Below are 26,738 nucleotides of genomic sequence, written 5' to 3' on the forward strand. Positions count from 1 at the left end.
AAAGCGGGCTTCCCGCCCCGCCCAGACCGCCGAGGCTGCCGCCGGAGTCGCCACCGCCGCGCCCTCGCCCACCCGCCCGCCCGCCGCTCCCGGCCCCGCTCGCCCCCTCCGCCGCCGCCGCCCGCCCCTGCGACGACGCCGCGGCCTCCCGCCCGCGCCCGCTCGCTCCCGCGGCCCTCGCTCGCCTCGCGCCGGCAGTTTTGGGCCTACACCTCCCCTCCCCCCGCCAGCCACCAAAGACTTGACCACGTAACGAGCCCAACTCCCCCGAACGCCGCCCGCCGCTCGCCATGGATGCCGGTGTGACTGAAAGTGGACTAAATGTGACTCTCACCATTCGGCTGCTTATGCACGGAAAGGAAGTAGGAAGCATCATTGGGAAGAAAGGGGAGTCGGTTAAGAGGATCCGCGAGGAGAGTGGCGCGCGGATCAACATCTCGGAGGGGAATTGCCCGGAGAGAATCATCACTCTGACCGGCCCCACCAATGCCATCTTTAAGGCCTTCGCTATGATCATCGACAAGCTGGAAGAAGATATCAACAGCTCCATGACCAACAGCACGGCGGCCAGCAGGCCCCCGGTGACCCTGAGGCTGGTGGTGCCGGCCACCCAGTGCGGCTCCCTGATTGGGAAAGGCGGGTGTAAGATCAAAGAGATCCGCGAGAGTACCGGGGCCCAGGTCCAGGTGGCGGGGGATATGCTGCCCAACTCCACCGAGCGGGCCATCACCATTGCTGGCGTGCCGCAGTCTGTCACCGAGTGTGTCAAGCAGATCTGCCTGGTCATGCTGGAGACGCTCTCCCAGTCTCCGCAAGGGAGAGTCATGACCATTCCGTACCAGCCCATGCCGGCCAGCTCTCCAGTCATCTGCGCGGGCGGCCAAGATCGGTGCAGCGACGCTGCGGGCTACCCCCACGCCACTCATGACCTGGAGGGACCACCTCTAGATGCCTACTCGATTCAAGGACAACACACCATTTCTCCGCTCGATCTGGCCAAGCTGAACCAGGTGGCAAGACAACAGTCTCACTTTGCCATGATGCACGGCGGGACCGGATTCGCCGGAATTGACTCCAGCTCTCCAGAGGTGAAAGGCTATTGGGCAAGTTTGGATGCATCTACTCAAACCACCCATGAACTCACCATTCCAAATAACTTAATTGGCTGCATAATCGGGCGCCAAGGCGCCAACATTAATGAGATCCGCCAGATGTCCGGGGCCCAGATCAAAATTGCCAACCCAGTGGAAGGCTCTTCTGGTAGGCAGGTTACTATCACTGGTTCTGCTGCCAGTATTAGTCTGGCCCAATATCTAATCAATGCCAGGCTTTCTTCTGAGAAGGGCATGGGGTGCAGCTAGAACAGTGTAGATTCTCTCATAACCCTTTCTGCTGTTTTCCCATGATCCAACTGTGTAATTTCTGGTCAGTGATTCCAGGTTTTAAATAATTTGTAAGTGTTCAGTTTCTCCACAACTTTATCATCCGCTAAGAATTTAAAAATCACATTCTCTGTTCAGCTGTTAATGCTGGGATCCATATTTAGTTTTATAAGCTTTTCCCTGTTTTTAGTTTTGTTTTGGGTTTTTGGCTCATGAATTTTATTTCTGTTTGTCGATAAGAAATGTAAGAGTGGAATGTTAATAAATTTCAGTTTAGTTCTGTAATGTCAAGAATTTAAGAATTAAAAAATGGATTGGTTAAAAAATGCTTCATATTTGAAAAAGCTGGGAACTGCTATCTTAAACTCTTTGTTGGTGCCTTTTTTTTCCTCCCCTTTTAGCGTTAGGCCTTTGTAGGAAGAAAGGTGGGCCCGTTCCTGGTATTTTCTCCAGCCCTTTTCATCTTGTTGGTAAGATTCCATTCCCTCTCATCCCAACAAAGGAACCCGGCAGGCTGGGCCTGCTTTGGGTTGTTTGCAGAGATGGAAGGCTCTCTTGGAGAGTGACATCCCTCCAGCTAGGTTCCAGAGAGAGGCCTCTGCACATTTCTCTGGTAGAGAAAACATGAGGGTTTTCTCAGATTGGAAGAGTATGCCCATTCTGTAGGACCTCTGATGAATGGTAGTGTGTCCTTTAGTCCAGCCGGCCCCAGCCCCACCCCCAATCCCATGTGCAAAACTCTTAGCCAGGAACAAAAAAATGTTCTGAGGTGGGAGGAGCCTGGGGGGCCCAGAGAAGAGGTGGGGGAGGGAAGGGCTGGCTGGGGGTGAAGGGAGGGGCTGAGGGGGAGGGAAGGGAAGGGGGCTAGGGTGGGTCTAAGGGCTTGGGAGAGGGTAGGTGCTGCAGGGTGGTGGTAGGCATAGAGGGTGGTGTTTGGGCAGCAGGACTGAAGGGGGATGGTACCAGCGGGGCGCACGTGTCGAGCATAGCACCTGTGGCAAGTAGCCTGTCAGAGGATGTCACACCTGCCAAGTGGTGTATCCAGAGACAAAGGAGGCCCAGCTTATAATTCTTCAACTGTGTGCAATGTTTAGAGAAATCATTGTACCAGGAAATAATTCTGCCTAAATGGGGCAGTCCACACTGGCAGGAATGTAGGCTGATCCGTTGACAACCACCGAAGAATGACTTTAATGTTAAAAATGCAGATTCCTGGGTCCCACCCCAAATCTCATCAGAAGACCGCATTTTTAACAAGACTCGGAGAGGTTCAGAATTAGTGCCGCTAATTCTCTTCACCGGTGGAGAAGGAAGATTTTGCTGTAAAGGCCTAGCAGCCTCCTGTCAGCCAGTATATCTAGGCTGAACCTGATGAGGAAATTTGTCTACTAGTAGGCAAAAACACACAAGAAACAGATGAGGAAAACACAATTAGGTGCCAAAGTGTGTAGTTCAAACCAGGCAATGTGGGAGATCACAGAGAAATCCCTGTGGGAGGGGAGTATTAGCCACCATAAATACCTGTTGAGGTTTCTTCTCTGCAGGGCATCTTTTTTCAGAGGTACAGACCTAGTTCCCAGGGTCCCTCGAGGTAAGATTGGGGTCTATTATGTACTTCACAGTAGAGTGAAGTCAGGCAGGTGGTCACAAGGAGCACAAATCCTGGAGTCAAACCTGAATTTAAATTTGCGTTCTGCCACTGTGGCCATGAGCGAATTACTTAAGCTCTGTATAAGATGGAGCTGTTGAAATCAGCGTCTCCTGGGTTTGGGGTTGGGGGGAGGGTGGGGCAAGCATGTGTAAAACAGAACAGTGCTTACAAGACAGTAAACTTCAACATAGATTGTGAAAAGCCAAAGGCCCTGTGGGCCGAGAAATACTGAAAGAAAGCAATGTTTACTAAATGATAAGTTGAGAGAAGGTAGTTGTCTTGGGCCAGGGTAAGTTAGGGAGGCCCTAGCGAAGACTCAGAAATGGGTTCAATGTCTTCTAGAAATAATGAGCTCTTGTCTGTGTAGAATAGGAGGGGATAATTAGGTTGGACCCTGAGACACCAAGCTAAATGGTTTGTGAGATGTCCCTGAAACTTGCTGGGGGAATGATTCCAATGCCCTATAAAAAGTAGGCCTCATTTTCCTCAAACCATTTTCCTTCCCACTGCTTCAAAGGCAAGGCTGACACTAATTTGTAGACTAATGATTTAGGTAGCAAGAATGGATAGGATAGAAAGACTGGCAGCTTAGAATAAAGGCAAGAACAGCAGTTAGAAAAATGCCTCAGGTAAGCAGGTTCTAATATTGATGGGGAAGTAGTTTTCAATAGAAATTCATACAGAAGGGGCCACCAATGCAAGAGAGATTGAAAGTGCTTGAGGGGGCGAGAAAAAAAGACATATGGAATGAGAAGTCAGATCTGGTAATTGGAGTATTTGCAGGCAGAAATACTCAACAAGTAGCTTGAAATAGAAGACACTGAAAGGGAGTCAGCTACAGGGAGACAAGGAGAGGAAAGGGCTAGAGACTGAGCTTTGGGGTATAACCTGGTAAAGGGATCTAGTTTAATTGTTCACCGCTGTATTTCTAGTGCCTGTCACCATGCCTGACATACAACAAGGGCTCAGCAAGTATTTTTGGAAGGAATATGAAGGATGCAGCCAAAGAAGAAGAAATAAAGGCAGCAGGAGAGAAACCAGAATAGCACCCTTGAAAATGGTCAAGGAGGAAAGTTTCAAGGCCAGTGCAATGACAATAAGGCAGTAATTACAAGGTTTTAAGGTTTATTGGACATCTACTAGGTGCAAAAATACTTTGAACTAAAACTCTTTAAGTTTTGGTGCACTTGGGAGATGTGTAATAGCCCATTGTAGTTAGAGCATGATACCTGGTAAGGGAGGGAAGGGGAGGTGGAGGAAGTCGTGGAATCATTTGAGACTAAATTATAAACAGCTTTCAGTGCCAAAATAAGGGTTTGGGCTTTATCTTGAAAACCAGTCATCTCCAAATATTTTCTTAAAGTGTACCCCTTTTATAAAAAGTCCTTATTACATGCTCATTTATCAATAAACTACTTGTGTCTGTAGTCATTATGCTTATTTATAAACTATATACATGCATAATTTGAAATATGTCTTAGAAAAGATAAACATAAATGTTAATAAGATAAACTGAAGTCTTAATTTTTAATAACTTTTTAAAATCCCCTTTCCTCCAGTCATTTTGGAGATTAAAGGGGACACTGGAGAAGATAATTTCGATGTCATGGGTATCCTTCAGTTCAGTTCAGTTCAGTCGCTCAGTCGTGTCCGACTCTGTGACCCCATGAATCGCAGCACACCAGGCCTCCCTGTCCATCACCAACTCATCCTTAGGAAACAGAATTTCAGAAGAGAGATGCAGAGAAGCCAGATTGCTGCAGGAGAGGAGGGCTTGGGGGCCAAAGCAGTGAAGACAGGAGTGTAGATGGCTCAAATGCTTGGTACAAAGGAGGAAAAGAAATAGGACAATAACTTGATGGGGAAAAACTGGGGGAAAAGTCTTCTGGTTTTTTGTTGTTTTTGAAAGAAACCTCACTAAAGGCACAATAATGAGGCAGCAGAAAGCTGAAAATGAAAGCTGCAGGTTTGAGAAGACTAAATAGAGCCTTGGGGCAGTGACTGTCAGATGTCCCACAAGTTGGTTTGACTGTTACAGTTGAATCCACTTTGTCCCCTCTCTTACGGGCACTCACACTTCAAGAGTCCTCCCCTTTCTCTTTGGGGCAGCCTGAGCCCATCCTGTCCTCTTCTGGACTGAGGACTGAAAATGGATGCACACCCTCTGCAGTTGCTGTGTTTCTTCTCACAGCCCCATCATTCCTGCCACCAGCTGTTAGGCCTCAGCCACTGCCACAGTCTGGAGGAGGCTAAACAGCTTGACAAGCACCTGTTGTGTCAGACCCCCGAAGTTGTCCCCTGTATTTAGAAGGCTAGTCTTTCCCCAACCCCTATGCCCTCCATTGCCCCACTCCGCACAAGTATATCACCGCCATGTACCCCACCCCTGCCAGCAGAACCACTGGGCAGTGCATCACCATTTTAGGGTTCACCCCCTAGAGCAGTTACCTATTCTCTGTCACTTGTTTGCCAAGAGCTTGAGGTTTGTGAGCTGAATCCACCTCACCACCACCACCCTCACCCCACCCCAAGAAGTGAATCACATATGGTCCAGCATTGCTGGGCCTGTCACCTCCTGCCAAAAAGACAGCACCCAGCCAAACATATAAATAGGCAGTCATCGTGAGAGGAGCTGCCCACTGCCGAGTCCTCTGGCCACCTTGCCTGGCCTGGTCACCTGAAGATTCCAATCTGATCACATCACTCCCATGCTTAAAGGCCGTCAAGTCCCACCTCCACCCATGATCTTCAAAAGAAAATCCAAACTCAGTGGAGTTTCCAGACCCTTTGGGATCTGTTCCCACCAGTGCAAAGCCTGCCAGCTTCTTACAGTTCTCCAAAGTCATTCTGTTTGGACATCCTTGCATTTGGAAAAGCATTTGTTTCTTCATAATCTGTCCCTGTATGTCCTCTTCATTCCTCTCCTAGGTTCTGGGGCTCCTGCTCTTTTAGCATAAAAATTCTGCAAGGAAATTTATACTGATGAGCAAGAGACCTGAGTTCTAGTCCTGGCTCTAGGTGATTTTGGACAAATTGCTCACCTTTCTGGGTTTCAATCCTTCATCTGAGATAACCGGATAAGATAATATCCATGGTTGCCTGGGGAAATGATACTGCCTTCACGGGCACCTACCTCTGCTTCTCTTCCTGCCACAGGACCAACTTCTGACACACATGCCTTCTGTAAACACTCTTAAGAAAAAGGGAAGTTAACAAAAAACCTGGCAGCAACAAGCCCAGCTTGGCATTTTAGATAACTATTCAACCAGGTCTTGATGGAGGAAAAAGCAGAAAGGAAGGAACTACCAGAGACATTTGCTCTGAACATCTGAAGGTGCTGGCACCTTTAGACTTTATGGGGAAGCAGAGAGGGCAGGAGAGGGGAAGGCACAGGGGTCTGTGCCAGGGAAGGTCACACACGGGCAGGCAGAGCCAGCCGTCCCACCAGCAGACCCAGGCCCCCACACCTTCCTTCCCCCGCTCTAGGCCCTAGCAGTGAGGGCTCTGAAGTGGCTATGGCTCCCCTGAGTGTCCCCTGGACACTAAAGTAAGGAAAGTATAACTCTAGCTGCCCTCTTCTCCTCCCAGCAGCCTCTTAAGACTCCAGACATCTGCCTCAAGGCTGAGCACATCTTGGTGGGGAACTGAGGCAGCTCTTCTTCAGTGAGAGCAAACACATTCCCCAGTCACTCACTCAGGTGGTAGAAGACCCCAAATCACTTATTCCCTGAGCTATGCAGCAACAGCAAGGAGATAGATGCACTTTCTTAAACCTGCCTTCATGGAGATGAAAACCCATGCCATCATTTGATAGTTTACCTCTATTTCAGAAAGCATTTTCGGGGCTTGTTCAATGGGTCCTCAAGAGAACCTTCTCCTACTGGCTCCCAACAGGACGTCAGTGAGGTCAGATGTGGTCATTCTCCAGCCTGCAACCTGAGCCATGCCAGCAACATCTCCAGGACTGGCTAACATTTATCAAAAGCTTGGTGTGTGCAAAGCACTGCTCCAAGCACTTTAAATGAATTCACTCCTTGACTCTACAAGGCCCTGTGAGGTACATATTATTTTGATGCCACTTTACAGGTGAGGAAACTGAGGCACACAGCAATGAGATGACTTGTCCAAGGCTCCAGAGCCAATGGGAGGCAGAGCCAGTATTTGAGCACAGTGTGGCTCTCAAGCTGCTTTCTAACCACCATTTTGGTTTTGTTTGTTTTGGGGTTTTTTTTTGGGGGGTGGGGTTGATGTTTATTTATTTACTTATTTCTGGCCATACTGGGTCTTGATTACTGCTCCGGCTTTCTCTGGTTGTGATGTACGGGTTTCTCGTTGTGGTGGCTTCTCTTGTTGCGGAACATGGGCTTTAGGGCATTAGGGCTTCCGTAATTGGGCTTGCAGGCTCTAGACCACAGGCTCAGTAGTTGTGGCACACGGATTTAGTTCCCCTTGGCATGTGGGATCTTTCCGGATCAGAGATCAAACACGTGTCTCCTGCATTGGCAGGTGGATTCTTTACCTCTAAGCCACCAGGGAAGCCCCTAACCACCATTTTGGGTTGTCCTACTAGGCCAGAAAAATTGCCCCAAGAGAGTCTAAAGGGTCAGAGAGTCTGCACATTGTTTTATTTTGTCCTTTTTTTAAATTATGAAAGTATGATAACAGATTTTTCCCCAGGAGAGTCTAAATGGTCAGAGAGTCTGCATATTGTTTTATTTTGTCTTTTTTTTAAATTATGAAAATATGATAACAGATTTACAGAAGGCTTGGAAAATACAGAACAAGTTTCTATATAGTTCCACTATATATGACAATTATTTTTAAGTAGGTAAATAAAGAATTTTAGTCAGAGTTTTAATATCAAACTCCCAAAAATTAATAGAATGAATACATAGAGAAGTAGAAGGATATAGTAGACCTGAAAAGCTCTGTGAACCAATTCAACATAATTAAGATTTATAAATTTTTACACAATGGTGGGATACAAATTCTATTCAAGTTCCCATAGACTGTAAACTAGGAGACATTGGAACATATCCAGGGACATATAACAAGATACAAAAATTTCATGATATAAAGGTGTTGAAATCGTACAGAATCTGTTCTCTTATCACTGTGGAATTATGTTAGGTATCAATATCAAAAGATATTTGAAAATAACCCACATATTTTCAAGTGCAACGTAACATTTACCAAGAGAGATCTTTGACTTAGTCATCAAAAGCCTCCATAAAGCTAGACTGAAAAAAACACAGAGGGTGATTGCAGAGAATAAAGCATTTAAATGAGAAATTAGTATCAAGTTAATATTCAAGATACTTTAAACAAAATCCCATGTATTTTATTTTGTCTTTAATAACTTTTATTGCCCAATTTTTCAATTAACACAGCAATACATATTTTATAGAACATACATAAATATATAATATGTATGAAAACCCATATTACTACATTATTGTGACTAGAGCTTAACATTCTCTAGTCTTTTATATACTACTCTTTTAAAGTAATATATATATTAGCCTTTTAAAAATGGATCATACTCTACACACTAATTGGTACACTATTTTCCTTTTTATTAAATTAAGATATCCTTCATATATCATAAAATTCACCATTTTAAAGTATACAATTTTGTAGGTTTTAGTATGTTCACAGCGTTGTGTAATCATCATCACTATCTTATGCCAAACGTTTCACCACCTTGAAAAGAAAACCATACCACTCACTCATCATTCCTCACACACCCCATCTACCCTAGTGCTTGGCAGCTAGAACTTCTTCCTGACTCTACTTCCAATAATCTACTTCCTGACTCTATGGATTTGCTTAGTCTGGATATTTCATATAGATAGAGTTATCTAATATGTGACCTTTTGTGTCTAGTTTCTTTCACTTAGCATAATGTTTTCAAGGCTTCCTCCATAACGCATATCAATACTTTGTTCCCTTGTATGGCTGAATCTATTCCATTGTATGGCTGTAGCACAGGTTGTTTAACCATTTATCAGTCAATAGACATTTGAGCTGTTTCCACTCTTTGGCTATTGTAAATAATGCTATAAGGAACATTGCTTTCTAAGTTTTTGTGTGGACATATATTTTCATTTCTTTTGAGTATATACCTAGGAGTAGAATTGCTGGGTCATGTGGTAAATCTGCTTAACTTTTGAGGAACTGCCAAATAGTTTAACATGGTGGGTGTACCATTTTACATTCCCACCCGCAGGGAATAAGTGTTCTAATTTTTCTACCATCTTGCTAATGCCTGTTAGTTTTTCTGTTTTTTTTTTTTTTGGAGTCATCCTAGTGGGTGTGAAATAGTACCTCACTGTGGTTTCGGTTGGCATTTCCCTAATGGTTTGCATTTCCTTCGTTGAGCATTTTTTCTTGTGCTTATCAGTCATTTGAATATCTTCTTTGGAGAAATGTTTATTCAAATACTTTGCCCATCTAAAAAACTAGGTTATCTTGCTGTTGAGTTGTAAGAGTTCTTTATATATTCTATAATAGAATCTTACCTGAGAGATGACTGCAAATATTTCTCCCATTCTGTGGGTTGTCTCTTAACTTTCTTGATAGTGTTCTTTGAAGTGTAAAAGTTTTTAATTTTGTTTAATTTTTTTTTTTTTGGCCATACCACGCACAGCTTGCAGGATCTTAGTTCCCTGACCATGGACTGGACCCAGGCCCCGGCAGTGAGAGATCCAAGTCCTAGCCACTGGGCCACTAAGGAATTCCCAAAAAGTTTTAAATTTAGGTGAAATTCAGTTTATTTTTTTCTTTGTAATGCCTTTGGATGTCATAGCTAAGAAACCATTGCTTAAGATAGTCATAAAGATTTATACTAACTAAGCAGGGTTGGGCCTGGTTAGTACTTGGATGGGAGATTTATACTAATGTTTTCTTCTGAGAGTTTTATAGTTCTACCTCTTACACTATAAAACTCTTAAAAGAAAACATTAGTATAAATCTTCATGACCTTAGATTTAAGCCTTTGATCCACTCACTTTGAGCTAATTCTTATAAATGGTCTGAGTACAGATCCAAATTCCTTCTTTTGTATGTGGATATCCAATTGTCTCAGCACTATTGGTTGAAAAAAAGTTTTTTAAATTATATCCTATTTTTTAAGAATCAACTATGAACATTTTCACTGCAATAAATCAATAAATACTATCTTATAGTAGTATTTTTATTAGCCATATGTGCTTCATCACATTGATGTAATTTATTTAACTAATCTATTTACAGAATCTAAATTATTTTTACATTTTACTGTCTTGAACAATACAATGGTGAATATACTTGGAAAAATATCTTGAGATTCATCTCTATTTTCTTATGAAAAATTATCAAAACAGGAAAGTCTGGATTAAAGGGTAGCTTTATTTTTGATGCTTTAGATGCACACCATCAGCTTGCTCTAGAACAGTTCTCAAACTTTTTGGTCTTGGGATCCGTTTACACTCAAAACCCACTGTGGTTCCTAACAGGCTTTTGTTTGTGTGGATTGTTTTTATTCATATTAACCATCTGAAAAGTTATGTGCTATGCTGTGCTAAGTCGCTTCAGTCGTGTCCAGTTCTCTGAGACCCTATGGACTATATATAGCCCGCTAGGCTACTCTGTCCATGTGATTCTCCAGGCAAGAATACTGGAGTGAATTGCCATGCCCTTCTCCAGGGGATCTTGGAATTATAGCATTTAAAAAAATTAAATATTTTTATATTCATTTCAAAATAAATATAATGAACCCATTAAGTGTTAACATAAGTTATATATATTTTTATTAAAAACAATATTTTCCACAACAAAAATGTTTATTGAGAAAAGTGGCAGTTTGACACTTGTGCAGAGCCTTTTAATATCTGGCTTAATAGAATATTCTGAGGGGTCATATCTCCTTCTGCATCAGTCTGCTGAGATATCGAACATCAACTAGCCTCTGAAAAACTGCTCTCCACACTAATAAGAGAGAACAAAATGGCAAATGACATCTCAGTGTTATCATGAAAATAGTTTTAAAAGACTGCCTGGCGGAACTGAGAAATTGTTTAAAAAAAATTTTTTTTTAATAGCTTTAACCTCTCAGACCCCTAAAGAGTGTCAAGGAGCTCTTATGGGTCCCTGACCACTCTTATAGAAATATTGCTCTGTAGAAAAAATTTTCCAAAGTATACCCTTACAACTGTGTCCTTTTCTCTGCACTTCCACCAACACTGGGAATTACCTTTTTTAAAATTTTATTTTATATTGGAATATAGTTGATTAGTTTCAGGTGTACAGCAGAGTAACTCAGTTATGCATATGCATTTATCTTTTCTTTTTCAAATTATTTTCCCATTGAGATTATTACAAAAGATTGAGGAGAGTTCCCTGTGCTGTACAGTAGTTCCTTGTTGGTTATCGATTTTATATCTTTTTTTCACATTTACTAATTTGTTAAGCAATAAGTAGGCTCTCTTTATCATTTGAATTTGCATTCTGTAACTTCTCATAATGTTGAAACTTTTTTCATGATTTTTGTAATTTATGTTTTTCTTTTATAGATTGCCTTTTCATATCCTTTGTACATTTTCTTCCTGAGATGAATATCTTCTATCTTAATAATTCTAAGAGCATTCTATATATTTAGGAGTTACCCTAAATATATAAGCTATAATTTCTAAGGCAGTTAATATGAACAAAAATAACCCACACAAGAAAAGCATGTTAGGAACCGCAAGTTTTTGAATGTAAAGGGATCCCAAGACCAAAAAATTTGAAAACTGTTCTAGAGCAAGGTGATGGTGTACATCTATTATAGCCTAAATATATGTGCATCTAAATTCCAGTGGTTGTGAATGTTGAAGTTTTTTGATATGCATGAGTTTTTTTTCCTTTTTTTTTTTTTTAATTGAAGGATATTTGTGCATAAGTTTTGTGTTGTTTTATATAGGCAAACCTATCAGCAGTTTTAATGGTTTTATCCTTTCCTTTTGCCCTGTGCTGTGCTGTGCTTAATTGCTCAATCGTGTCCGACTCTGTGACCCCATGGACTGTAGCCTGCCAGGCTCCTCTGTCCTTGGGAATTCTTCAGGCACGAATACTGGGGTGGGTTGCCATGCCCTCCTCCAGGGGATTTTCCCGACCCAGGGATTGAGCCTAGGTCTCCCACATTGCAGGTGGATTGTTTACCGTCTGAGCCACCAGGGAAGCTCTTCTTTTGTCCTACCTATAGTCAAATAAATTCTCCTCTAATTTAATTTTCCACCACCGCCAGGTGAATGGGCCTGTTTGGCCTAGGAAGGCATTGAGAAGTACAGGATTAGCACTTTTATAGTATCAATAATATCTTCTTATTTTCATTCTATTGATTCTGTGTTACACAATGAAAGTGAAAGAAGATCTTTAATGTCATTATCCCAGGACATCACCCAACCAAATGTCCTTGGGGGGGAAATTCCTGCCTCCTCAGAACAAGGTGACAAAAGTAGGATTTATTCTTTGTGTATCTGATGAGGTGGATCTTACCTGCTCAGAAGGCTGGAGACTGGTGAGTCTCCTGTTCCTCACTGAGGAGGAGATAGCCCATCTGAGTGGGCCTCCTGGCCTCATGCCAACACTTTGGTGCCCAGCAGGTGGCTGTCTCAACGTACCTCAGGTGGGGCCAATTTTTACCCAAAAATTTTAGCAAAGGATTTGGGTCTCCAAGAAGTCAAAGCTTTATTCAGGGTCAGTAGCCTAAGCACTCATGACCCATTTCTTAGGAAGAGACATTTTAAAATAAGAAAAGGAAACTAGAACTTAACAGACTGACAGGATATTCTAGCTAACCACAAATTTACAGAATTATAGCTTAGCTACAGAGATCTTCTCCTTTTGCAACTTTTTGCAAATCTCTCCAGTAAATGCTACCTTCTAGAACTTGACTACTCTCTGAAAAAGGTAATCAGAAACCATTACAGAGTGGATTTTTGCAGCCAAGATGGCTAAACTGCATTAGCAGGGATTTTCCCAATATTGTTTCCCATATTCTCAAGCAGACTAGAGATTTTTCTTTGCCAATCTGGCAGGTGAAAACAAATATCATTGCATTGTGTGAATTTTCATTCCTTAGATTATTGGTGATTAAAAAAGAAAGAAAAAATTATGTTTCTCAGCTGTTTGCATTTCTCTTTTGGTGAATTACCTATTAACATCTTTTTCATTTTTTTCTATTGGAGTGGTCATATTTTTCATATTGATTGAGGAACTCATTATATAATAAAATATTAATCCATATACTGCATTTTTTCCCCTCAAGTTGTCAGTTTCCTTTTAACTTTATTCTGCACAAGTTTCTAATGACTAAGAAGCTAAATCTATCAATCTTTAACTTTATGGTTTCTGCCTTTAGTGTCACGCTTGGGAAATCCTTGCCGAACCACAATTATTAGAAAAAAAAAAAATCCTGTTTTTTCTTCTAGTGTTTTATATTTTCATCTTTTACATTTAAATCTAATCCATCTGAAATTGATTGTGGTATATATGGAAGAGAAAGCTAATAGTTTTTTCCCCAAATTGCTGGCTCGTTATCCCATTGATATTTCTTGAATAATCCAGGAATGACAAATATGTGCCTTAGTGTAGTTTTCTGTTCCTGGGCCCCTGGAAGACATTTCTAATCAAATGCAGAACTCCTGGCTAAGCCTAGACTAGGCCTCACAGCCCTGCTAGCACTTCAGGGTAGCCACCTCCTGCCCTGGTATCAAGATGAAACTTGATAGTTTCAAGGTAGCCACTTGGTATCAAGATGAAACTCTGTCGTTTACACGACTGAAGCGACTTGGCAGCAGCAGCAGCAGCAGATTAATCCTTAGGGCTTCCCTGGTAGCTCAGCTGGTAAAGAATCCACCTGCAATTGCAGGAGTCTGCAATTCAGCTCCTGGGTCAGGGAAGACCCCCTGGAGAAAGGATAGTCGACCCATAATCTTGGGCTTCCCTGGTGACTAAGATGGTAAAGAATCCGCCTACAATGTGGAGATCTGGGTTCGATCCCTGGGTTGGGAAGATCACCTGGAGGAGGCCGTGGCAACCCACTCCAGTATTCTTGCCTGGAGAATCCCATGGACAGAGGAGCTTGGCCGGCTACAGTCCACGGGGTCACAAAGAGTCGGACAGGACTGAGCGACTTAGCAAAGCACAGCAGAGACTAATCCTTCTTCTTCCCCATTGATATGAGAAGACTTTTACTAGAAATTACATTCTTTTTTATTCTAGACTTTCCTTTCTGTCTTATCAATATGCCTGTCTTTTCCTGTGCCATCTCCACCTTGTTTGGTTATTACTTCCATGCACTGGAAGGTAATGACTAGCCGCATAAGGTTTATACACTTTGCAACACATTCTTGAATATTTTCTCTCATTTAAACTTCTACGTTTATTGAATCAAAGTGCCTCCAGAATAAGTTAACAAAACTTAAAATTCATATTCATTTAAATTTTATTTATTTAATTCATTAATTTTAATTAAAATTTAAAATTCATTCCCAATTTAGGTACATGGTATTTCTTTCCATTTTTAAAGATTCCCTTTATGTTTCTGAGGAGTCCTTGGTGGCTCAGACAGTAAAGAATCCGCCAGCAAAGCAGGAGACCCGAGTTTGATTCCTGGGTCAATAAGATCTCCTGGAGAAGAAAATTGCCACCCCACTCTAGTATTCTTGCCTGGAGAATTCCATTAACAGAGGAGCCTGGTGGGCTACAGTTCATGGGGTCTCAAAGAGTTGGACACAACTGAGTGACTAACAGATTTCTGAATAGTTTTATTCTAAGTCCTACACATTATTGGTTAACTTTGTTCCTAGATATTTTATATTTGTGGTGAGACCTTTCTTACTGACACAACATCTAATTTCTATTACCAGAGTGTAGGCTTCATGAGAGCAGAGACTACATACCTTTTGTTCATAACTGTAGCTCCCCTGTAGGCTCTATATAAATTTTTAAATGAGTGAAGGGATAATAGCATAAAGCAATGCTGTGGTCTTAGTGTGTCATTAATTTGTAACAGACAACTTTACTAATTTGATTAGCTTTGTTTTCACGTGATTCTCTGGAATTTTCCACATTTGCAAATATGACAATTATCTTCTTGCCAATATGTATTGTTTTTATTGATTTTTCTCATAAGACATTGAATTAAATAGATTTTTCTATTCAGGTTTCTATTGTCCTTTGAGAACAATCCTAAATTATAGAGGTGACAGTGGGTACCTTTTTGTGTGCCTTTTATGGTTCCTTCTAGTGTTTCACTGTTGAGTATGATGACTAGAGTAAAAGCAAATTTGATGGAAGAAATATAATGGCTCTATTCTGGACATGTTCAGAGGGGTATTAGTGTGGAGATGTCCAAGAGACAGCTGGACATGTAAGAAATCTGGGCTGGAGACAAAGATTTGGGAGTTAACATCATGTAGGTAGGAGTTGGAGCCTTGGGATAGATAAATTCACAAAGAGAGAAGGCTAAGGATAGAACTAGGGAACATGAGTCTCAAGGCTGAATAAAGCCAAGAGGACACCATCAAAGAGATGAGAGGAAATCAGTAAAGAAGGAGTCACAGGAGACCAAAGATGAATTTCAAGGGAGAGGAGGTAATCAACACAGACAAACAGTGAGAAGAGGAAGGTGGAAAGTAGGCCAAGGATTTAGTGTCTAGGAGGTCACCCATGACCTTAGCGAGTGCAGGAGTGTCCATATTGTGATGGAGCTGAGCTCACCTGTGGCAGGTTGGGGAGAGGTGAGAAAGTACAGACCACCATAAGGACTCTTTCAAGAAGCTTCACAGGGAAGAGAAACCAAGAGATACAAGACTAAATTGAAAGGGAGACAGAACGGAGAAAGAGATTCCGATTTTTCAGGTGGCAGTGACTTGAGAATGTTTGTAAGTTGAAAGTGAAAAGGCTATGAAACAGACTAAAAGTTTGAGAAAGAAATACAGGGAAAATATAGGTAAACAAAGCACAGAGGGTGTGGAAAGGATGGGCTCCTGGCCTGGGGACCCTGTTGGCCTCAGTCTCCACTTTCTCTGAAGTACAAAGGAGGATGTAAGATGGGTGAGGACTGGGTGTCTCAGGAGAAAGTAACTACCCACCTCTGTCCTTTCTGACCCTGACTGCCAGAGGAAGGAGGATGGGAGTCTGGACAGCAGTGGGGGTGCAGAATCACAGGCTGGGCCTGCTGAATAGGGAGGCCTGAAGGGCTACCAGACTTAGGCTTCCAGCTGAAACTGGAAATCATAAACCCACCTGGTCAGAGTAAAGGCCTAAAGAGATTCCAATTTAATTGGTCTGGTTTTTAACTTGGGCATCAGGAATTTAAAAAGCTGCCCCTTGTTAAACAACAAGGTCCTACTGTATAGCATAGGGAAGGAACTATGCTCAATATCCTGAGATAAACCATAATGGGAAGCAATATAAAAAAGAAAATATCTGTATGTATAACTGAGTCACTTTGCTGCATAGCAGAAAGTAACGCAACATTGCAAATCAACTGTATATCAATAAACTAAAAATTAAAATAAATGAATGAATAAATATGTATAAATGAAAGAAAAAGAAAAAGCTGCCCCAGTGATTCTAATGTGCAACCATGGTTGAGTATTGCTGGGGTCAAAAAATACCTTTATGGGAATTCCCTGGCAGTCCAGTGGTTAAGATTCCATGCTTAACCAATGCAGTGGGCCCAAGTTCAATCCCTGGTCAGGGAAATGAGATCCTGTAAGCCACACTGCAAAGACAAAAAATAAAGTACATTTTGCATACAGAGACCCCAGACCTAGTTGAGAGGATAAAGAGAGGCTCGGCAGTTCTGACTGAAGCCTCAGTGTCCTGTGGGGGTGTGGACATACCCCCAGTCACAAGAGGACAGATTCCTGCCTTGTTCTGCCCTTTGGTCAGAATCTGAATTCCTTTCCTGCCTTAAATTAAACACAGAAACTTTCCTTGACAGAGAGACCCAGGGGCCCCTGGAATGGCAGTAGAATGCCAGGCTGAGGAATATGACAGTAGTTACAGCAAACAATATGCTTTTCCACTTAAGAACCAAGCCCTCGGCCTGGCTCACTCAGAGTATGTGTGTGTGTGTGTTTCAGTCTGCCTATTCAACTGGAAAACAAAAGCAGCTCTGAGACCAGAGGGGAGGTTTGAACAAGTGACCAGGATGACTCATGCTGCTTGGCTGCAGAGGTCAGGAGGCTGCCACCCCTAGTGGGCGGGGTGTGGGCGGGGCCTGGGCAGGAAGAGCTGCAGGTACAGTGGCTCCTGTGAACTTCCCACCCTGTCCTTGGGCAGGCTGCCTTTTGGGTCAAGCAAATATTTTTACAAAAATTAAGACAAAAAATGTAACTTTCCGCTTACGGCTGCAAATTTCTGGTGGAAGCACACAAGCTGAAGCAAGGATGAGGCCAATATCTCTTACAAAGCCCTGGAGATGTTCACACAAAGATCAGGTTAACAACGTTAGGTCAGAAACTGTGACCTTTTTCAACACAGGCTCCAGTGGGAACAAGAGAAGGGCTGCCTAGCATGGATGCCCCTGTGAGGGGTCAGGAGGTAGGAACAGCCCAGAGGAGCACATTTAATGGGCACTCTCAATGTGTAGGTTTTGAGACATGAAGGAAACATTGAACTATGCTGCCCAATGCATATGTTGCCATATGTGGCTGGTGAGCACGTGAAATGTGGCTGGTTTGGATTAGATGTCAAATGCACACCAGATTTCAAAGATGTTGTACAGAGGGAGAAAAATGTGTAAAATAGCTCATTAATCATTTATTGATACTTTTTTATACTGACTACACAGTTGAAATAATCATATTTGAACATAGTAAATAACCTGTTATTAAAATTAATTTCACCTGTTTCATTTTACTTTTTAAAATGTAGCTATTAGCAAAGTTGAAATCACATTTGTGACTTCCCTGATATTTCTGTTGGACAGTGCTGGCATATGCCCTTCACCCAATGAAGTTTTATTGGACACCTACTCTGCCCAAGGAAGCGTGAAGGTACAAAGCCATATAATATTAATAATGGCTCCAGTTTTTACAAGGCTGACTACTTGCCAGGCACTTTTCTCTGATTTAGTAACTTGCCCTAGTTAAGAAAGCACACTGACTTCCAGAACCCACATTATTAACCAATTGGCCAAACTACCTTCCTGATGGTAAAGACCTTAGGGTCTAGTTGGGGTACATCACAGATGCCTGCCCTGACATCATAAAGAGACTGTCACACAGTCAAGAATATCCAAGTTAAAAACTTACCCTCATCATGTACATTTTAGATGTTAATTTTTTTAACATAATTGAAACATACAGCTATCTAGCTGCATTCTCTTCCCCGCCTTTTTTTTTTTTAAACAAAAATTGCCAAACTTTTTTGACATGCTGGTCAGAGGAAGAGGTTCAGGATGTGACTGAGGAAAGAACAGTGGCTCTCCACTTGGCTGCCCAGTGCAATAAGCTGGGGAACTTGGGGCAATGCTGACACCTGGGCCCCATCCTTAGAGATTCTGATGTAATTAGTCTGGTTTCGGGTCTGGGTTTGGGTTTTTTTAAAGCTGCTCAGGCAGGGGGTGGTTCTAATGTGCAATCGTGGATGAGAATCACTGGAGTAAAAAGTTAACTGGTCCATATGGAGGTTGGATCTCCCAACCCCAGGCTCTCTCATTTGTTTGCTTCTGGTTCATTCTGCCCACCTGACCAGCTGAAGGTGTGCCCATGTCCTGAACTCATGACAATGGGCTGCTGGGGTGAATGGAGCTCAGTACAAGAAAGGCGACAAAGCCCTAGAGCTTTGTAAAGGCTGAGCATTTTGACTTGGACTTTTTCTGAACTTGTGTATTTTTTAAATACAGCTACCCTTGGGCAAACTCTGTTCCACTGTATTTACTGCTCAAGTTTTATGTATTTATAAATCTATACCCACATACACATATGCTTGCGGATGGAATCAGCAGGAAGTTGTGGAAAGTACACTGGACAGAAAGCCAAGAGTACTTGCAAAGAGTAGTAAATAAGCTCCAAAGATTTAATGCACAGTGTAGTAAACAGTAGACAACAGTATTGTTTTATAATCATCATATCTAATGAGAGATCAGAACTTAATGTCCAACCACTAAAAAGAAAGGATAATTATGTATCATTACAGAGATGCTAATTATTACTGCAATGGCAATCATTACAATATATAAAGGTACCAAATTAACATGTTGAACACCTTAAATTTACACACACAGTGTTATATGTCACATATATTTCGATTGGAAAAAAAATTTTTTTAAGCCAAGAGCACTCCTTTCAAGTTCAGTCTGCCACTTCAGAGATCTTAATTCCCCCATCTGTAAAATGGGTAAGTTGGCTTAGGCAGGCCTAAGACCTCTTCTTTTTCCAGTAGTCATGTATGGATGTGAGAGCTGGACTATAAAGAAAGCTGAGCGCCGAAGAATTGATGCTTTCGAACTGTGGTTTTGGAGAAGACTCTTGAGAGTCCCTTGTACTGCAAGGAGATCCAACCAGTCCATTGTAAAGGAAATCAGTCCTGAATGTTCACTGGAAGGACTGATGCTGAAGCTGAAATTTTGATACTTTGGCCACCTGATGTGAAGAGTTGACTCATTGGAAAAGACCCTGATGCTGGAAAAGATTGGAGGCTAGAGGAGAAGGGGACAACAGAGGATGAGATGGTTAGATGGCATCACTGACTCAATGGACGTGAGTTTGGGTAAACTCCGGGAGTTGGTGATGGACAGGGAGGCCTGGCATGCTGCAGTCTAGTTCAGTTCAGTTGCTCAGTCGGGTCCAACTCTTTGTGACCCCATGAACCGCAGCACACCAGGCTTCCCTGTCCATCATCAACTTGCAGAGTTTACTCAAACTCATGTCCATTGAGTCAGTGATGCCATCTAACCATCTCATCCTCTGTTGTCCCCTTCTCCTCTCGCCTTCAATCATTCCCAACATCAGGGTCTTTTCAAATGAGTCAGCTCTTCACATCAGGTGGCCAAAATATTGGAGTCTGTTGCAGTCCATGGGGTTGCAAAGAGTCAGACACGACTGAGCGACTGAACTGAACTGAACTGAACTGAAGACCTCTTCCAGTGTTGAAATTCCAGAATTCTATTTATTTATTTGGCTGTGCCATGTGACATGGGAACTCTTAACTGTGGCATGTGGGATCTAGTTCTCTGACCAGGGATGGAACCCCAGGTCCCCAAATTGGGAGCTCAGAATCTTAGCCACTGGACTACTAGGGAAGTCCCCATTCCAGAATTCTAGATTGAGGGCAGACTCTGCCTTAAATTTTGTGTGTGATTCCCCAGGGCAAGTCCCCTCTCTGCAGCGGATCCTGTGCAGTTGGCCATGATGGAGACATCACCTGTGAAACAAGAATTTCCCTCTGTATCCTATCATGCTTATCCCACCCTTCCCACCCCCGCCCTCCTCATGTAAATTAGCCTGGGGACTCGACTCAGATCTTGGAGAAACTTTGATCTCTTTATCTGGAGGCATAAAGATAGCATTGCAAAGCCTGTGGCTAGTGTGGAGGTGGCATGGTTCTGCATGCTTCACATTTTTCTGGCAAGTTTTATTCCTACCATATTCTCAGAGCAGGGACTTTCCTCCAACAAGACCCTGGGGAAACTGGTGATGGAATGTAGGGAAGAACAAGGACAGGGTGGGGGAGTCTTCTTGGAAAGGAAACATCAGCAAATTCTGATATGCAAAGATTTGACAAACCCTTCACTTCAAGGTCACTGAGAAAGAACATGGGACTGAGGTATGGACTTGGTTCTCTCACTGTATCATTTGAGAAACGATGTTTCATGTTTCCAAGCATTAGGTGCCAAAAGGCCTCTCTCCAAACCCCCAAGTCTCATTCTGGGGCCCTTCAGCTCACCGTCTGTCTGCATGCTGCCAGTGCGTGCTCTGAAATGCACATCTGACCATGTTCCTCCCTAGCTTAGAATCAGTCTCCAGCCTGACTCCTACCAGACCACCTCCATGACCAGGAGAAAAAAAAATCAGTAAAACCTAAGTTCTTCTCCATGTCCTTTGAAGGACAATTTTTTATTCCATCTCATGTAGATCTGTGCCTTTCTCCTTCTCTCCAGCCCATTGAACCTGTTGACCTCCTACTGTCCCGTGTGTCATATTCCCCTCTGGGCAGCATGAGCTCCAGCAGGATGGACAGTGGCTGGGCCACTCCAGCTGTGTCCACCCTCCAGCACCCATCCCGGTTCTTGGGACACAGGCTCAGTTAAGGTCTGCTGCCTAAATGACCAGCTAACTGAGCTATCAAGTAAATTAAGGCCCCTGGACAAGACAATTCCTAAATTCTCTTTTGGCACTAGCTTCTGAGAACTGTTCCCCTGGGCTGAGCTCAAACCTGCTTAGAATTTGACCCAGTTTATACTAACAGTCACTGCAGTTTCCAATCCAGAAAAAATAGAGACAAGTGGTCTGACAAAGGGTTTGAAAGGTTTTTGTTTATTTTTAGTAAAGCATAAAAATGTTTAGTAAATCCTCTGGTTGCATAACAACGTGAATGTACTTAATGCCACTGAACTTTACGCTTACAAATGGTTAAGACAGTAATTTTATGTTATGTGTCTTTCACCACCATTTTTTCAAAAGGACCATTCTGAATGTTCAGTTGCTACCACAATGCCTCCTAAAGAAAATGGAGAAAGAGAAGATTCCTGGTTTAACAAAATGTTCAAGTGCAATGATACTCTAAGTACCCTAATATCACTAATTTCCAGAAGTTTCAGCTGTCATGCAGCCCAGATCTAAGAAATAAGCAAAAATAGCCTCTTGAGTGACCACAATAAGTGTCACTAGACTAATTAAAGAGCTGATTTTATGAGGTCGGCAATCTCCACTTCATGGTCAAGGAAATTGAGGCTTAGAAAGGGTAACTTGTCTAAATTTATACAGCTGGCCAGTTAAAGAACCAAGATTCAAGACTACTTCAGGTATGGAAAGATTTTTAAAAGAAAAAAAAAATTTTTAAGTTCATGCTCTTTCCATTTCATTATGGTTTGATTTCCTGGATGCTGTAATATTTATAATGTCTTCCTTATATCACTTGGTTTGGTTTTTATTTCATTTTGTGCCATTTTTATTGAGGTACAGTTGATTTACAATATTATATTCATTTCAGGTATACAACTTAGTGATTCAAAATGTTTATAGATTACATTCCATTTAAAGTTTTGTAAAATATTGGCTACCTTCCCTATACAATATATCCTTGTTGCTTATTTATTTTCTACATAGTAGTTTGTATGGTTTTTGTTTTGTTTTCCCAGAACAACTTTGACTGCCTGATCCAAATAGGACTTTACTGGAAGGAGACTAGGGGCTCAGAGAACTGAAGGAAAGGCTAACAAACAGGGCCAGACTGGCAGGAACCAGGCGGCTAGGGGACCTTCTCTCTAGAATGCAGTAGTTCACGTGACATACACTTGAGCTTGCCAAGCGCAGAGACTCTCTATTCAGGTTTCAAATTCTCAGGAAGGAGAATCTGGTTTCCTGCCTCGGTTAGGTGTCTACAGATCTATCAATTAGCTCTGCCAGGGAAATGGAGTTCTGGACCCCAGACTTGGCCACTGGAGCTCATCCCGGATGCTGGCTCTCTTTTCAGAGAAGTAGGGGGAGTCCCTGTGGGCCAGGCAGACCTCTAGGTGTGTCCCTAGAAGGAAATTTTCTGGGGGAGGGAAGAAGGCATTAGGAGTGCCCTGTCACCCCAAGAGGCCCCCCGTGGAAGTGCTCTGAGCTATATAAATTCAGCCTAAGCTTTGCATATTGTTCCATTTATGGTTTCATCATTATTCGGAGTTACAAACTTTGGCAGCATATCTGCAATTTTAACCTCAGAGAACTTCTCAAAAACTGTTAAAATTCATCTCACCTGTGCCAAGGTGTTTCCTCTGGGGTTTGCCTTCCAAAGGCACCCTGGGGGCTTTAGTGGGTCAGAGGGTTGCTCAGGGGAGGAAGAAATAAAGGCCTACTACAATCTAGAAAGCTCAGAGCTGGCTGGGTGGCAGGCTGTGTTCACTCTCCAGGAACCCCGGAGGGCTCTCTGAAAAAGACAATTAATATGTATTTCATGCATTTTACTCATTTAGCTGTGAGTGTTTGGGCTCATTGCATAGAAACCTGCCCCTACAGCCAGTCTCGTCTAGCAATAACCAAGCCTGGCCTAAATTCTAAAACTCATTTAAGGTTATTAGAACCATTAACTCTAACTCAACTTCAACTTATGGGCACAGATCACTAACTACATTAAATGGCCAGCCTTTCAAAGTCAGGATGGCCTGTGAGTGAACCTGCAGCAGCAACCACTACCCTTGCAAAACACCTTACTGCTGGTTCAACTGCATGTCTCTACCATCCTGAGAAAGCTGTTATTACAGCTATTGAAGGATGAGAAAAATGAGGCACAAAGGAGTTCTGACTTGGCCCTAGAACAGAATCTTGGGGAATCCCAGACAGAATAGGGACTTGAATTCAGTCTTCTGACCCCAGAGTATGTTACCTAATGATTCTCTACCTTTACACAGAGGGGCTGACTTCTCCATACAAAGGTATCTTTAAAGACTGCATCGGATTAGTTTCTCTGCCCAAGAAAATAGTGCCACCCTTTCCCTGTGTTCTGATTGCAAGAACAGCTGAGCTGGAGCAGATCCTGTTGACCATTTGTTGCCAAATCCTGGATTACGCAGTAGACAAGAGGGGTTTTCTAGGACTACGTTAAAGTGAGTATAGTTAAGGTAAGGGTTTCAGGACCATGAACTAGAGAGAACCTTATTCTAAACCTCAGGATTGAAATCCAAAACCAGTTTTTGCTTTTGCCTGTTAGATGTCAATCAAAACTTAGTTCAGCTTCAGTGCTTATACACAAGGTCTTCAGTGTTCTCTATGGATTGATGATTGTCTGGCCTCTCCGTCACCCCTAGGCGTGGGAGATGAGTGAAAGTGGCATGGAAATGGGTAAGATTTGGGGAGACAGAAAAGCAGGCTCTTCATGGTTCTGATCTGTGTTTTACAAACTCTTGGTCAGGCTTCACTGATGGGCTAAGTCAATTTACTAAGACTGATACTTCTTTATTTTTAAAAAACTTTTTACCATGCCATGCGGGATCTTAGTTCCCTGGCCAGGGATTGAACCCAGGCCCCAGTGATGAAGGTGCTAAGTCCTAACCACTGGACCACCAGGTACTTCCCTAAAATAATTTTTAAAAATAAACATTTTTGAGGGTAGTGGCTTGCAATGTAAAAAAACTCTTTTTTTTTTTTTTTTTTTTTTACAACAAGTCAGTTTAAAAAAAAAGTTTAAAAGCCACTGGCAAGGTGGATTGAGAGCTGGAATGCCTAGGTTTATAATCCTCTGCATGTTATAGTAGGTTTCAGCTGTCAGGGAATATCATGAGGGTTATTTAAAACTTGCCATGTAGAAGCCTGAAGCCAAAACCAAAAGCTGGAAAGAAAAGATTTAGAAACTTGGTTTTAAAAATATTCCTAAATTTTCTGCCTTAAAAAGTATAAAAGAGAGGGTTTCCCTGGTGGCTCAGTGGTAAAGAATCCACCAGCCAATGCAGGAGACACGGGTTGGATCCCTGGTCAGAGAGGATGTCACATGCCGTGGAGCAACTAAGCTCGTGGGCCACAACTACTGAGCCTGTCTTCTGGAGCCCGGGAGCGGCAGCTACTGAAACCTGCGTGCCCTGGAGCCCGTGCTCCAAGGCCAGAGAAGCCACCGCAATGAGGAGCCCGCACAGCACAGCTACAGGAAAGTCCCCACACCAGTGGAGACACAGCACAGCCAAAAATAAATAAATAAAAATTAATTAATTAAATTTTTTTTAAAGTATAAAATAGAATTGAAAGGTAAAAAAAAACTGAAGAAAATACTTGCACACACATTTCAGAGTCAATGTTCTTAATATAAAAATGACTATTAACACAACACTGTAAATCAACTATACTTCAATAAAATACATTTTTTAAATGGTTATACATAAAAGTCTGCATATTCCAATAGAAGGAAAAAGGGCAGAGGCAAATCATTCAAAAAAGGGAGAGAAATGCAAAGATGTGCAACTTCACCAATAATGTTACTTAAAACATTTTTTTCACCTTCCAGTGTTTTTTAAATACCCAGTTTTGTCAAAGATGTAAGAATATAAAAGGCATCACATACAGCTGGTGGGACTATAATTAGATAAACTGGAGGGAAAATTGGCAATCCCTACCAGAAACTTTGAATATCATGTACCTTTGACTCAATAATTCCTCTTCAAATAATTTATCTCAAGGAAACAATGATGGGTGTGTTCAAGGTTGCTACAATAGTAGAAACTTGGAAAACACCCTAACTGTCCAACAATAGGAACGTTAAGATCTCCTTTGTGTAAAAACTGAAATAAATAACGTGCATAGCAGAGTGTCCTAGCTAAGTCCAGCCTGGGCTTAGAGTCTGGGCCATTTGTGGGGCTGGAAGGCTGATAACCCCTCTGGAATTCATTTCCCTTAGCTGACAGGTGAAGGCAGGAGGAAGAAGTTTGGGGAACACAGGATTAGGGAAAGGCAGACAATGGGACTTTGAAAATAAATGGAAAGAGAGGTTTGAGACAGAAGCATAAAAGCTGTTTTCATGAGGACTTTTTAGACTAAGTTGGCACGTGGGATTAACAATATAGATAAGTGTGGTGGTAAAAACTCTCCTGGAGAACAGTAAAGCAGATAAGAGTATAGGGAGTGTGGGTGAGGGGGGTACTTTGCAAGTTTATTTAGTGTAGTCAGTGCCATTTTCTTCTCCACGAGGGTAGTTAGGGAAGACCCCTCTAATGGATTGACTCTTGTCACTTTCCTGCATTGGAGAAGGAAATGGCAACCCACTCCAGTGTTCTTGCCTGGAGAATCCCAGGGACGGGGGAGCCTGGTGGGCTGCCATCTCTGGGGTCGCACAGAGTCGGACACGACTGAAGCGACTTAGCAGCAGTAGCAGCAGAGACCTGAAGGAAAGGTGAGAAATTCCAAAGGAGTCTAGGCAGAAGGGACAGGAAGTGCAAAGGTCCTGAGGCATCAACACACTTGCTGTGTTAGAGGAACCGCAAAGAGGACATGGGGCTGGAATGCAGTGAACAAAGAGGGGAGTGAGACATGACAAGTCAGTGAAGCAGCCAGGTCAGGTCATGTAGGCCATTATAGCCACTCCAAGGATTTGCCTTTTACTTTGAATGAGTCAGGGAGCCATAATGGGATTTTTGAGTAGAGAAGGGACACGACCCAAGTTATGCTTTTAAAGGATCACTCTTCAGAGTGCAATGTAGACAACAGAATTTGGGGTTGGGCATGGGGGGAGAAGATAGAAACTGGAGATAGTTAGAAAGTGAAAGTGAAGTCGCTCAGTCGTGTCGGACTCTTTGCGACCCATGGACTATAGCCCACCAGGCTCCTCCGTCCATGGGATTCTCCAGGCACGAATACTGCAGTGGGTTGCCATTTCCTTCTTCAGGGGGTCTTGCCGACCCAGGGATCGAACCCAGGTCTTCCGCGTTGCAAGCAGACGCTTTAACCTCTGAGCCACCAGGGAAGCCCCGGAGATAGTTAGAAGGCTACAGCAATAACCCAGGCAGAAGGCAGTAACTTGGACCAGGATGATGGCAGAGG

The 26,738-nt window shown here is 42.6% G+C and overlaps 1 protein-coding gene across 1 annotated transcript; it reads left to right on the plus strand.

The window, feature by feature from the left end:
* On the plus strand, positions 5-1,747 carry PCBP1 (poly(rC) binding protein 1). The gene has a single exon (XM_005686838.3). It carries the CDS (start codon positions 291-293, stop codon positions 1,359-1,361), a length of 1,071 nt encoding a protein of 356 aa, XP_005686895.1. The 5' UTR covers positions 5-290; the 3' UTR covers positions 1,362-1,747.

The sequence above is a fragment of the Capra hircus genome, chromosome 11 (assembly GCF_001704415.2).
Source record: "Capra hircus breed San Clemente chromosome 11, ASM170441v1, whole genome shotgun sequence".
In the NCBI taxonomy this organism is placed as follows: domain Eukaryota; kingdom Metazoa; phylum Chordata; class Mammalia; order Artiodactyla; family Bovidae; genus Capra; species Capra hircus.